Here is a 13,424-nt window from a genome sequence, read left to right as displayed (position 1 = left end):
TCGTTTGGTGTATTTCTTTTTTATTTTCATAATTAAGAATTTTATGTTGTTTTAGGAAAAAATGAGTTGAGAGAAAACTGTGTGCGCCCCTATATTGAGCAAATTGAGAAAGAAAAGTGGTGGCCAATTTTGTTTGTGTTCTTGCCCCACTATTATTTGGTCTTGCGGTGAGGGCACAACTACTGGAAGAGGAAGGGGGCGATACACCTCCAGCAGTAGGCCGCGCCGAGTTAGTGGCTCATCTCTATAACAACGCTTTTCGAGATTGATTGCTTGTGGATTCATTGGATTTGCTGTAAGTTATTGCCGTCTATTTGCACTCACGGGCGGGTGTGGTGGACTAAAGCACGATTGGTACATTTTGCAGTTTATTAAAAAAGAAAAGAAAAGAGCAATCACAAAACCGAACCTACCGAAGAGGAGGTGTCCCCTAAAATGTCTTTCAAGTATCTCAATCAGCAAACAGCCGAAGGCCGCATGCATGCATTGCTCAATATTCCGACGCTCGGCTGCTCGTGTAGTTGCTGCTGCTGTCCTCGGACGACATGTGCGACGAGGACGTTTGCCGGTCGGACTCGTTCTCCGAACAAGCGTCCATCGGGTCGGCCGATTTGCCATTGCAGTGCTTCTCCTCGCTGGCCGATCCGGGTTGATCGAGCTCGAGAAAGTACCGGTAAGCGTCCAGCGCTGCCTTGGGTGGAATATTGTGGACCGGGTGCGTCGGCAGCACCTCGTTCCGCTCGTCGCCCAGCACGAGCGGTGGGCTGTGCGTTTCGCAGTGCTGGGCGACGGCCAGTCCGCTGAGCGTGTAGCAGGTGTGGTACAGATCGGCTGGTCTACAGTACAAAAAAAGCGCAGAAGAAGCGTTTCATTATAACGGTTGTGGAAAAGGATTGTGATTTAAGTTAAACACTTACTTGCCCGGCTTATCGATCAACCCGCCGTTGGGTCTTTGGCAGCATATCAGCACGTACTCCTGCAGCGCGTAGCGATTGAACAGGCTCACGTTCATGATGCTCTGGTTGCCCTCCGCCCGTGCGATAAGCCCCTGCACGATCGGTACGAGGGCGCCCTGCCAGAACGAGTAGCACCCGTCGACCAGCTTGTTCGTGCGGCCCTGGAACCCGCCCTCGTACGCCATTTGCCGGTTCACCGTCCACCGGAGCAGCGCCTTCAGGTCGCAGCGGTTCTCGCCCCCGAGCAGCATGAGGGCGGCCGCAGCACAGAACGAGTATCCGCCGTGCGCTTCCAGGTCGGGCGCGCCGCCAAACCCACCCTCGTACGTTTGGCATTCCGCGATCCAGCCGGACGTGCCCTCGAACAGCCGCTGCTCGTCCTCCGGCGTGAAGGAGCACAGCTTGGCGGCCGAGATGGCACAGTAGGCGCCGCGCACATCCACCTCCCCGCCGACGTGCATCCGGAAGGCGCCGTTGCTCTCCCGCACCGACCACATGAACCGCTTCAGCGAGGGCCGATCGATCGCGCTCAGTGCTCGGTCGGTGCCGATGATGCACAGCGAGTTGACGGCCGCGTACGTTGTGGCCAGGTGCGGATCCTGGCCCGGTCCGCCCCCGAAGCCGCCGTCCTTGCCGCGGCACTTGACCAGAAAGTCCACCACCCGGTCGAGCAGCTCGTGCGGAAAGCGCAGGTTCAGGATGCTGGCCGCATTCAGTATCCAGTACACCATCCAGGGCCGGCTACTGTCCAGGCTTTCGTACGCGGTCGAGAGGCGCTCGAGCGACAGCTGCAGGTAGCGGGCATGGTCTCCCCGGAGCAGCTTCGGCAGGGTCGCGTCGAGGGCCGCCAGCTGCTCGTACCGGTCGTAGATCCGCTCGATCGATGCTTCAGTTTTTATCTACAAGGAAAGGCGGACGAGCGCGTGAAGAAAAAGCGGGTTTTCTATTTATAATCACACACACGCGCGTATCACGCACTCGCAACGGCACCGAAAAACCCCGCTGCGAGGCACGCACCTGATCAATGGAGGAAAACGTTTTCCGGCCCTCGTCGTTCGTTTGAAAGCGTTTGTACTGCGACAGCGTGCGGGGCCTCTCGTTCGATTCCATCCCGATTTTGTTCTCCCTTCGGGGGATCTCACCGTCCTCGTGCTCGTGTTGTCGGATGCCGGCACGTGCTGCGCGTTAGTAGTTATCAGATAGTGACTAACTTTTCGCGGAACCTAAAACGGGGTCAAAACAGCTTGCGGTACAATTTCGTCGTGTTTTTTTTTCTACTTCCCCTCGCGTTTGGTGGTGTTGGTGAATAAAAACAAAAACAGTCCAACTTTTTCTGGCTGTCACTTTCTGACAGCTGCTGGCGTCGCGTTTGACGTTTCATGACCGTCGCCAGCGCCTCCAAATCGGTGCGAATTTGCATCGCCGGCGACTTCGGTTTTAAGTACTTGCGACGTCTTTTTTGACGTTTTGCGACAGTTTTGCGAAGGAAAAAGCTCCCCTGGTGTGTGTGTGTGTTGGTGGCCAAAAGCATAAGCAAAATCCGCCCACCCTCCCCTCCCGGAATGTGTGCATCGCTCCACCGTCACTGAAGGGATTTTGGGTATGGCCAACGCACACGCAAAAAAAGGCTTCATCCTAAGGTAATTCCTCCTAATTGTAAAGTGAAAATTTTCTTCGATTTTCCTACGGTGTTTGGGGTAAATAAAATTTTGTAGGGAAAATGATTTAAAATCGGTGCGTTTAGGGTAGCAGGTTGAAAGGTGGTGAATTTGAATTTCAGCGGAAATTGATGCGAACTGGATGTGGTATTTAACTGTTTTGAAAAAGTAAGATACGTTTTTGCATCTTTGTGGAGAACGGAAATTTTAAATTTTGAAAACCTTTTCCTAGTTTGAATCGTTAAAAGCGTCAGTGTTTTGCCGTTGTAACGGTTTGCAACCGTCGAAAGTGAAAGCTTTCAACCGATTTCGAAATCTTTCTCCCAAAGTTCACTACAAACCGTGAACTCGCGGCACTCATTTTCCCACTGGATCGGGCACTCATTTTCCATCGCAAAAAAAAAAACTACGTAAAGAATAAAATTCATTCGGAACATTTCGGAGCATTCGGGCTAGCACGACCGTGAAATGCATCGGGTGGGCCACCGGTCCCTATCACCGAGCAGAAGGGTGCGTTCGCATCCTTCGCGTCAGTATCGTCGTGGATTCTGAACCGGCGTGAGCCTTCCTTTCGTACGACCGGACCGAATCCGGCGTGTTTCAGCCAACGGGGACAGGACCGCGCTTCACATTCAGTCCAGTGGGTACGTCACCCCGTAGTGGGGGTCACCGTCTTGCTCGCAAAGGCAAAGGAAACCGCGAATATAAAGGTTGGAGTGAGGTACAAAGCAGCCAACGCCACAAAACCAAACCATTAGCGGGTTTAATTGTGAGACCGATCGGAATCGGTTTGAGTGTACAAAGGGGGGAGGGAAGTCCTATTCCTTCTTTAGCCTTTCATCCATCCATCCATTCCTTCTGTGGTGTCGTCTTCCGTAGGGAAACGAAGAATTCCCCCAACATTCCGGATTGAGAGGAATACTTTTTGTGCTCGCTTTTCCTATTTCCTATACTCGTTCACATTTTTTGTTATGGAAATCTACGAGGAAATCTACTGCTTCGTATGAATTAAAATCCTCCACTCAACCGAGCACATTCCATTGCTCGTATTTCAAGCTGGAAATGATTTTCTTCTGCTCTCCTTTGCGTACAAGTGCGTACGGAATCAATTAGCCATCGCAAACCCTCCCCTTCCTGTTCCATCGTTTTATAGGATCTCCCTTTCTCCGATTGAAGGCTGGAACGAGTGGTTGAATCTCCACTACACAACGTCTCATGTTCACACGGACGACGACCCCGGAGACGCATTTAATTGGAAAGTGCAATGGTACGCCATGTGATAACCCCCCCTGATCAGGGAAGTGATTAATTAAAAAGTATGTTTGTGTGTGTATGCGTGTGTGAGTAATATAAACCGAAAGCTCAATCATATGTGGGATGTGCAGGCGTGTGTTTGTGTGCTGTTTTGTCCGTTAAAGATGCCTGCCCTGAAGTGCAACTTGGGTGAATACGAAACGGTCCGGGGAGGGGAAGGCACAGGAAGCTTGGTAGGGTGTATTTGGCTTCACGCGGTATCCAGTTACGGTGTGTGATTGTGCTACTGACCCAAGCGGCCTGCGAGCAGTAGGTTGTGTTTGATAGCGATGAGTGTACCGAGCGATCCGAGTGAAGTGAAACGAAGGCATCTGCTAGTGACAGTTCTGGATAAATCAAACATTTACCTGGTTTCGCTTGGTTCTGGTCCACGAACCTGACCTTTTGCTGTTGCAGCGCTACAGGTATTAAAAATAGATTTTTTTCAACATAAAACACATATCGCAGAGATATGTTGCAGGACAATGCTTTCGAACAATTTATTCGCGTCCAAAGTGCTCTAATTGCTACCGTTCGGTGCGTTCACATGTTAATGACAAACACTTTGCGCACTATACGCGTATAAGCTTCCGTCGCTAAGGTAACCGACTCAAGCGTGTTTGTATGCTACGCATAAATCCTCTTTTAACCAGACCTTTGGCGGGCAGTGTTTGCTTTGTAAAGCATATAAAACAAAAGCTTCATACAAAACTTTTATCGCAAACTACAATACACGAAGCAGCACAACAGCAACAACAAAAAACTCCGTTCTTTTAATTTTAATTTAAAATACAAAAAAAAAACACGCTCCCTCCCATTCGCATACGGTCGCGCAAAACCCCCCAAAAAAGCCCCCCAATTCCCCTCGTAAGTAATGGAATATTTATTTAGCCATTCGCTATCCCTTCGACGAGAAAGTTTCCATCTCCCTAATGCTCGGCACACACACACTCACACACATACACATTCTAGGGGGCTTCCTCCTGCTGCGACATGTGACGGTATGCGGGGTAGGGTGCAATTTTGATTAGTATTCCGGATGGGTGGTGAAAACTTTTTCTCCTTTGCGGGGGGGTTTTAAAAAAAAATGGCAAAAGCATAGCTCCAGCGTTTTTCCAACGCACCGTTGCTACTAGCCGTTTGTTTGTGGTGCTTTCCACACACTCGCACACACTCTTGCACACATATTCCGCATGGACTCCTTGCAGTAGTGATATAATCGATCTGTTTTCGGTTTCTGGGATTTGGGTTTCGGGCTCGGCAGCCACACGGAAATCCCCCCAAAAGCAGAAGGATCAATCGCTGCCCGCAACGCGAACGAGCGCGCTCTTGGTATAAGCTTTTTCATTTGCAAAACCCGCATCGCAGTAGGCGTACTTGCCATCCCATAGACAAACAGTCCTACTAATCGTCAAGGGAAACGGTGTCACTCTCTCCTCTCACTGGTGTTTGTGGTCTTTTGCGCCGAGTTGTAATTGATAAGACCGTAACCGAGTGATGGTGCGCGGAACCTTCAACTCGTTAATTCGCGTGTGCGGAAGTTCATTTTAATTCTCCACCTCCCTCCACATAGTGCCATGGCATTTGTTGCTTTAATTGAATTCCAGCCCAACAAATTTGCACACAATCGCCGTTTTTTGCCGTTCCGTACCGGGTGAAGTACCGAGCAAGATTCGGGAAAGATCCAGGCCGCAATCTATTCCATTCCGCCATAAGTCGTAGCTAAAGCGCCAGCAGGGGAAACAATGTTCTGTGTGGCAATGGGACAGATGGGTGGTATTACAATTTGCATTACAATAAATATAAGCCGTTTAGCATGACAATAGTGACAGTAGTAGTAGCTGAAGTCTGGTGCCGAAATGATGATTAAAATGCTTTAAATTGTATCGCACCCACGGGGCGCTTTACGTTGTGCAGGAGGGTTTAATTTTCCTCCAGGACCAGGAGTTCTCGGGAGGGGTGGATGAACAAAATCGTTAACAAAACACAACTTGGCTGGTGCCGAAGAATGCAGATTCCACACAAACACACACACACACAGTTTTGTGTGTGCTTTTTTTTCTTTTCCCCCCAAAATTCCACGACGCACTCGTGCGCAATGATTGATGGAGATTCCATCGTGCCTTTTCCGTATCCCATTCCATTCCCCAAAGGTGCGCACCGTACACTGTCTTCCGCAAGATCAAATAACTTGACCGCAGACGCACGAAAAGCGCGCGCAAGCAAAAGAATCAGCGAAGCGTATCGCGCACAAAGTTTTAGCAAAGCTTCCAGTTGAGATGATTTCGACGCACTTTCTTCGCAAACAAACAAAAAACACACTGCAAACCGGCTAATGAACTGGCCGTGTTTGACCAGGAGCCGAACTATGGCCGAAGCTCTACCACAACAACAAAAAAAGGAAAAAAGAAAATGTGCCAACCAATGTGGTGGAAAAATGGAAGTTTTCTTTAGTTCGATTTTGGACGGGTCTGTTAAAGTTTTATCTTTTGCTGGATGGAAAAAGGGAAACGGTGGGAAAGGCACGCAAAGCATTGAAGAAGAAGACGGGCAAATTGTGAGCTGCACGTGTCGGCACCGGGAAGTGTGTGTGTGTGTGTGTGTGTGTGTGTGTGTGTGTGTGTGTGTTTCGTATCAATTTGTTCGCATTTGTTGTGTGCGCCTACCAGTTGCTACGAGGGCACGAGCGGTGGTTTGAAAATGGTAATAAATTCAAAAATCAACTCACAACCCTTCAAATCAAACAAGCTTAGACACACACTCACACATACTCACACAGGCATTTGTATTTTCAATTGAAAGCGACAACACTTGCGTAAGCGCGCGCCCGCGCCCGTGTGTGTTGCGTACGTGCTTAGCGTCGCTCGGAGTGGGTTAGCAAAGGAAACTGTAGTAAAAAAAAGTATTTCTCTAACTGATTTTCCGTACACATTTTCCGGCGTCCGTTTTCAAATATGTATGAGATGTATGTTTGGCTTCACGTACGCAACCCGGTGGGAACTTTCGAGTGTTCGGTGGTTGGTCGGTGTGAAGCTTACGAAACAATCGCGCATTAGTATGCCTGTCAAGAATTCACGCGCCGCTGGAAGCGCTGGAAGGAGTTCACGTTTCGGGGAAGGATTTTACACCAGCAGGCAAATGAATTTATTGTTTGAGCTAGACAAACGCGTGTGCGTGTGGGATGTGTTGGCCGTTAGATGTGTTTGTTTTGATGACGTTTTAAATTGAGGAGTGTTTATAGAGTGGCTACAATGAGCGAACGCGCAAACGGGAATATATTATTGACGCACATTGGCGGAGATCGAGCTCGTTGTTGCAGTGAGAACGATTGTGTGGAAGGAATGTGAAAATAAAAATACAAAAAACGGTACCACTTTGGAAGCTTCTTTTCAGATGCAACTGTTTCACTAATCAATCGTTTGAAATGCATGGAAGAAATTGTAATTGCAAGTATTTGGAAACTGTTCCAAACATACTTATTCGAAATTGCAATCAAAAGTGTCTATATTGCCAGGTATGATTCACTATGAACTATGAACTATGCCAGGTATGATTCACTGGCAAGAACCCCGAAACGGACAAAGATACAACCCGGTTCGTTTGCTGATCCTATTTAGTTTGCTTTATCCTATTTCTTTTCCTACCAAGTTGAATGGCTTGTTTCCTCTTTCCATTCTTAAATCGAAACTTCCTTCAATCTCAATGTACAATCCTCACAATAGCGCATCAATCGTCATTCTTTTCCTTCTATTTGGCGTGAATGTGCCTATGTGACTGTAAATGTGGATATGACGACAATTGTGAATATGCTAGCCTATATAGGCTTTTGAGACTTGTTTAGTGGTTAACCGGATAGTCTATCCTTGCTACGGCCACATTAAGACACTAATGCCATAATTCACAATTTCTTTATGTTCTTTATCTATGGGGCGGTCCCATGGTACAGTTCTCAACTCGTACGACTCCAATAACCTGCCCGTCATGGGTTCAAATCTAGAATTGATCGTCTCTCCGTAGCAAGGATTAACTATCTATCCAGCTGCGTGGTAATGAAGTTAGTCACGAAAGCCTGCAACACTGCTTCTAGACGACCCAAAATATCTTCCGCGACAATTTCTGGCGACACTTTCTATCTGTCAAACCGTCCTTGTTTTAGCACGAATGTATTGCTTACTGCGATCGTAATGTCGCGAAACGCGAGCGTTGTCTTTCTGTGAAAAATTCACAAACCCGCGACAATCGCGGTTGCCTTTGATTTTGTTCTAAAACTGAGATGTTGTTTTAGAACAAAGAGCTCGCAGAAAATGTGTCGCGGTACAAAAGTTGGTCGTCTAGAAGCAGTGTAAAGGCCGGCATATCCTCGTAGGACGTTACGCTGAACAGAAGAACAACAAGATGTTCTTTATCAGCTTGATAATCACTGCTTTCCTTCACACATTTGCTGACGATTCTTGTTTGGCAAAAACATGGTTGTCGATTTTCGTTCAACACTTAAACACTTAAACACTTAACATAAATAACACTTAAATAGATGAATCGCTATGTCGTGGGGTGAGAGTGCATAAATATCTGCAGGGTCAAGGCTACAAAAATTATCCAAGTAAACCGTATCTGGCAACAACACACTAATCAACATTCTCTCACTATAGAGTAACACTGATAAGTAGCTCTCTGTTGTGAGACGATTGAAAATGAGATTTTTTTTGTATTTATTTTTAATAGACTGTAACAAGGATGGATTGATTTAACAATTTGAATGAAAAGAGGGATTATAAACTTTTATTTGAGTACTTTTGTGATGCAGATTCCGTACATTTAGGCGTTTTATTTAAAACGAAAAACGACCAAACACAAGCTGAGTCGTACATTTATAATTTTTTTTGTAAGATTAAAACACCAAAAACTGTATAAAAATACAATGAGTTCCCCGCCATCTTATCATCTTGATGCACCTCTATTAATGACACATTTTGTTGATGAAAAAAGAATGAATTTGGAATTGGAGGAAAAATGAATCATTTTCATAGAAGTAGTATCCGTTAGTACCGAATGCTTTCTCTCTCTCTCTCTCTCTCTCTGCCTCTCTCTCTCTCTTTTTCTTTGTATCAATTTATTTTAACCTTCCAAAAAGCTCGATTTTTTCTAATTGGCCATTTCAACCATGTAAAAGCAAGCAAAAACCCATCACCATCAGCACAAGCAAAACAAAAAAAGACCTCAAAATCTGCAACCATTGCTCTAATCATGTAGCAACACAGTGTACCTTTCCAGCAAAAAAAAAACAAGCCCCCCCCCCCGCAAAAAAGGGGAAGGATAAAACATAATTACACCCATCTGTGTCTGGATCCAGCCTGTGATGAATAGAATTTTCTATCCAGAAACGTCCAACCCGCCAACGCCACATGCCCCGAATCGAATCGGTCTGTGGTTCACAATAAATGTGGATTGAAAGGACTGAAGAGAAAAAAGACAAAAAAGACAGCGAATGTAAAATACTTTCATAGTAATTACGCTGCTAGTACACCGCTGTCACAATCACGGGTTCGTTAGCGCACCAAACGGCACGGTGCATGGGGTGCCTGGAATTATGTGGGTTATAATTTAATTTTACATTGCACAAAACCAGTAAAGAGAGAGAGAGAGAGAAAGAGAGAGAGAGAGAGAGAAAGGGAAAGTGCTCATCGTCGTACCGGCCCGGGGGTTGTTACTAGGAAGGATGATAAACTCATCATCATCAGCATCATCGACTCGTAATTTCAGTCCCAAAATCAGTGGCCGTGCAAATGTGGTCGGTTTGGGTTTGAATAACATATTCCGTTCGCCTCACACTGTTGCCACTGTGGCAGCTGTTGTATCCGATTTATCCGACGGTACGGTACACCAGGCTAACAAAAAGGGATTTCAGTGTAGCGTGTAATTTTTGAGGTGAAAGGAAAAGGTTTGAGAGAGCGCACACGAGAGAGAGAGAGAGAGCACGAGGAGAGAAAGAGACATAAATAAAAAAGAGATAATGAGTGTAAGGTGCTTCGGTTCGCACGGAACCACCAACCACGGTGACCTTGAAAAAAAGGGGTGGGGGGGTGTTTTGGGGTCTTAAACAACCCCGGGTGCTGTCGTCAGCTTTTGCATTTGACGCAGGCAAAGAATGTAAGGGATCCCCAACTTCAGCACACTCCCATGAAGGAAGGAAACGGGGTCGATGTCCGTGCTTTTCACACCGAGACACTTCAAAACCCCCATAAATAGCCCAAAGACCCAAAATAATCCAGCCGATTGGTTTAGAAAGCAAGTTATTAATAGCATAACGGCACGCTACGGCTACGGCTTCACAGAGGCGCACAGTGTTATCCTTCCTCGCCTTTTGTTGCATCACAAAAAACGTCTTTTTTCTGTTTGTCATACACGGGGTGTAATTATCGGGTAGCACAGGACAACCGTGGGCAAGATTGCAGTACTCCGTGTCAACGCATTTTTATCACAAACACACACACACACCCACCAAAAGCCTCTCCGCAAGCAATCGTACCGTTTCTATCAAACCGGGAAGTAATTTCCGACACCCATTAGCCGGGACTCCGAGCGTTCGAGGGTTTTTGGGGTGTCCGCCGATTGTGCTAATCGCGTGCAATTAAAGCCATACGCGATCATTTCCACGTTGCTGTGTTCTTCCCTTTAGGGCGCCCTTTGCGCTTTGCCCGAACACAGTGGTTTGGGTGAGCAGCGAGCAGGTGAAGGTGACCTCCTCCGATAAGCAGGTCAGGTTTTTTTTTGTTGTTTTTGTTCGAATAGTTTGCCCCATGGTATTATGCGTAGTCACGGTGGGGCGCAAGGAACGTTTCCACCGGGGATTCAACCATCGTTAAGAGTGTTAAATGCCATCTTGCTGTTGTTGTTTCTGTTGAGCGCCGCAATCAAGGGTGTAAAAGCAAGAGTGGCAGTGCTTTTATTGATTTTGGGGGGCGGGAGTAGTGCACGATAACGGGATGTGATTATTCGTGAAGGGATAAAATATGAAGTTACAATTGAGTGGAATATTGTTAGCCTCGTTTGTGTTAATATCTGGAAGGAGGCACTAACTCGCAGGGGCCACAATTAAATGTAACCTTGTGGGAAGCTTTTCGGTTCATAATTTAGACGAGCTATTCTGACATTTTCTCTACGATAAGGGTCCACGATTAGACATTTTTGGTATTTTTCTTATCTGAATTTCCTTCCAAAGGCTTCTTACTGCACACAACCGAGTATGAGTGTACTTCATCATTATGCGTGTGTGAGAGGGGGAAGAGAAAATGGTTGATGGATTTTGGGCTAATGTCTTTTCTCAGACCTTGAAACATGAAATTACAACCTTCCTGTAATTACGCTTGATCCTTTCACCAGGCAAAATTAGCTACAATACACAGAAACAACAAAAAACGAGGCAAACTAACCCTAGCACCGCTTCAAATGAGGCTAAACACACGCCTTTTGCCTCTCTTCGCTCAGCCTGTACACACACACGCACACACACACACACACACACACACACACAAACACACACAGCTGGAGGAAAGGATTGTTTCGCGCAAACATCAGTTGTTCACTTGTAGCCGGTTGAAATGCTTCCCGTTTTGTCGTCGGGGTCTCAAGGACACAAGGCCGGGCCTTTGCAGCGGCAGCACATAAAAGTCCGTGCTGATGGTTGAATGGATGATGGAGTGAGCTTGAGATGTGTTCTGGTCCGGTTTCCGTTTTCCGTTTTTCGCTCAAGTGGTGTCGATGTGAGGAGGAGCACTGGCGCGTTTACGCTTGAAGAGTGGATGCATTGCAAAACAAAAAAATTGTGTGGCAAAATGTGTATTGGGTTAAAAAATTGGCCAATTTGTGCTATAGGTTGTATTTCACAACCAGTGAATTGATTGCAGCACAACGCAAGGAAGCTTTCCCTGTAATGGAGACGCATGGTAGTTTACGCAAAGTGCATGGAGGCGCATGGTGGTTCACAAAAATGGCATCAAAAATCGGCTTTCAAAAATAAATTAATCAACAAAAGTTCACTTCTCCTTCTACTCACTAACAAAAAACTATAAAATACGCATAAAGCTGTATCCCTTTTTCTGGGGGCAAAACTTATCACTTTCCCTCTTGATTCCAACGGCAGCGAGGAAACACTTTGGCACATTTTTTTCTTAAGTGTTTTCACATGATACACGTGTAAGCAACGAACCGACATGGCCACCACCCCGTGCCAAATAAATCATGGTACATTCAACCGCCACCCTCTCACACTCAGAGCCGCGCTTCGAAACCAGAGCAACCGGAGGCTTTTTGGCAAATGAACGAACATCGGCTCGGCTTGGCGCTTGCCGGAAACGGGCTGCGTGTTCGTTCCGTTGCGGCGCAGTATTAACATCGTACGTGCTACGGTCTACGTTACGCTGTTTCACCTTTTCGTCACAATTTTGGAGGAAGTGGGAGCGTGTGTTTTTTTGTTTCTTTTTTTCACGTTCAAGCCTGTGTCGAAGGTCATACGGTTGGGTGGGTAGCGGGAAGTGTGAATTTGGAATATGGTTTCAGCTGTTTATCATTCAAACCGACGAACCGTGTGTGGATGCACGGGGTCGAAAAGTTCATCCAATGTAAGCAACGAACGGAAACAAACGGAACAAACAGTAGCTAACCAGCTAATCAAAACTGCTGTCTGTAAGATCTGTTCAAATATGGAAGCGTTTGCATTGTAGCGCAGTGTAGTTGAAGGGCGGATTCTGCTATTCACCACACACACTGGCTGCCCCTGCTCCTCGGAAAGCTACCCTTATATGTAGTGCTCCCTTTCAATGCAACCATATCGTAGTCGTAGGTGGTAGACGAACCTTACTCGGCCTTGGTGAGTAAGAGGACGTAGCTGTTAGACTCGCAACTGCAAGTGCAACTGTTCGCAGCACAGTGTTTCCGCTGTCTCGAGCATATTTAACAACCTTCTGCCACGGGTTTGGTCACGGTGCGGATGAGCATGTTGCTTTTTACGATCACGCGGGCTACGGCTGGTGTAAGTGTACGAGTGTGTGTGTGTGTGTGTGCTACTACTACTAACCAGCACCTCGCATAAGGGTGATGATGAGCGGAATGCGTAATAACAGCCACTTTGTTAGTACTTTATCGTTCTCTGTTGAGTGGAAATCCGAAGTGCAACAACAACAAGAGGAAGCTTTTTTGTGAGCTTTTGCTTGCTCGGCACACATTGCAATATAATGGGCTGTTCGTACAATGTTCATACACACGCACACACCTACTTTCGCAAAGCACACTTGGATGCTGCAGCGCTGTAGCAATGAGTGATTTACACTTTTGATTTACTTTTGCCGGGTCGTTACCGCAAATCCGGATGTACAGAGCTCATTTTCCTGTTCCTTTGAGCATGATACAGTGTATTCTTAAGCGCTTTTACAGCACCCTTTCCACTTAATAGACTGTGAATACGCTCAAAGTTGGAAGAGATTTAAACAAAGGCCAATATTTCTGTCAAATCACTCGATTA

At 46.6% G+C, this 13,424-nt stretch overlaps 2 protein-coding genes across 6 annotated transcripts in view; one reads left to right on the top strand and one right to left on the bottom strand.

The window, feature by feature from the left end:
• Positions 1-3: 3 nt before the first annotated feature.
• Positions 4-2,322, bottom strand: LOC1281446 (protein farnesyltransferase subunit beta). The gene is made up of 3 exons (XM_321357.5): positions 1,974-2,322; positions 918-1,855; positions 4-836 (listed from the first exon to the last, which is right to left on the bottom strand). Exons 1-3 carry the CDS (start codon positions 2,064-2,066, stop codon positions 491-493), a joined length of 1,377 nt encoding a protein of 458 aa, XP_321357.4. The 5' UTR covers positions 2,067-2,322; the 3' UTR covers positions 4-490.
• An 814-nt stretch (positions 2,323-3,136) lies between these two features.
• The window catches only part of LOC1281447 (ankyrin-repeat and fibronectin type III domain-containing 1), a 108,138-nt gene continuing 97,850 nt past the window's right edge, over positions 3,137-13,424 (top strand). Inside the window, exon 1 of one of the 5 annotated variants that reach the window (XM_061647909.1) lies at positions 3,137-3,258. The gene's annotated coding sequence lies outside the window, so the exon portion shown is untranslated. Of the gene's footprint in view, positions 3,336-13,424 lie in introns of all 5 variants that reach the window. The other 4 variants (XM_061647913.1, XM_061647910.1, XM_061647911.1 and 1 more) reach the window with 4 other exon arrangements.

This window comes from Anopheles gambiae, chromosome 2, assembly GCF_943734735.2.
Source record: "Anopheles gambiae chromosome 2, idAnoGambNW_F1_1, whole genome shotgun sequence".
Classification (NCBI taxonomy): Eukaryota; Metazoa; Arthropoda; class Insecta; order Diptera; family Culicidae; genus Anopheles; species Anopheles gambiae.
This window is presented reverse-complemented; position numbering and strand designations above follow the sequence as displayed.

Coding starts and splice junctions, on each gene's coding strand:
- LOC1281446 (XM_321357.5), bottom strand. CDS start 2,066: ATGGAATCGAACGAGAGGCCCCGCACGCTGTCGCAGTACAAACGCTTT. Junction 1,856..1,973: donor CGTTTTCCTCCATTGATCAG/GTGCGTGCCTCG, acceptor CTTTCCTTGTAG/ATAAAAACTGAAGCATCGAT. Junction 837..917: donor TTGATCGATAAGCCGGGCAA/GTAAGTGTTTAA, acceptor TTTGTACTGTAG/ACCAGCCGATCTGTACCACA.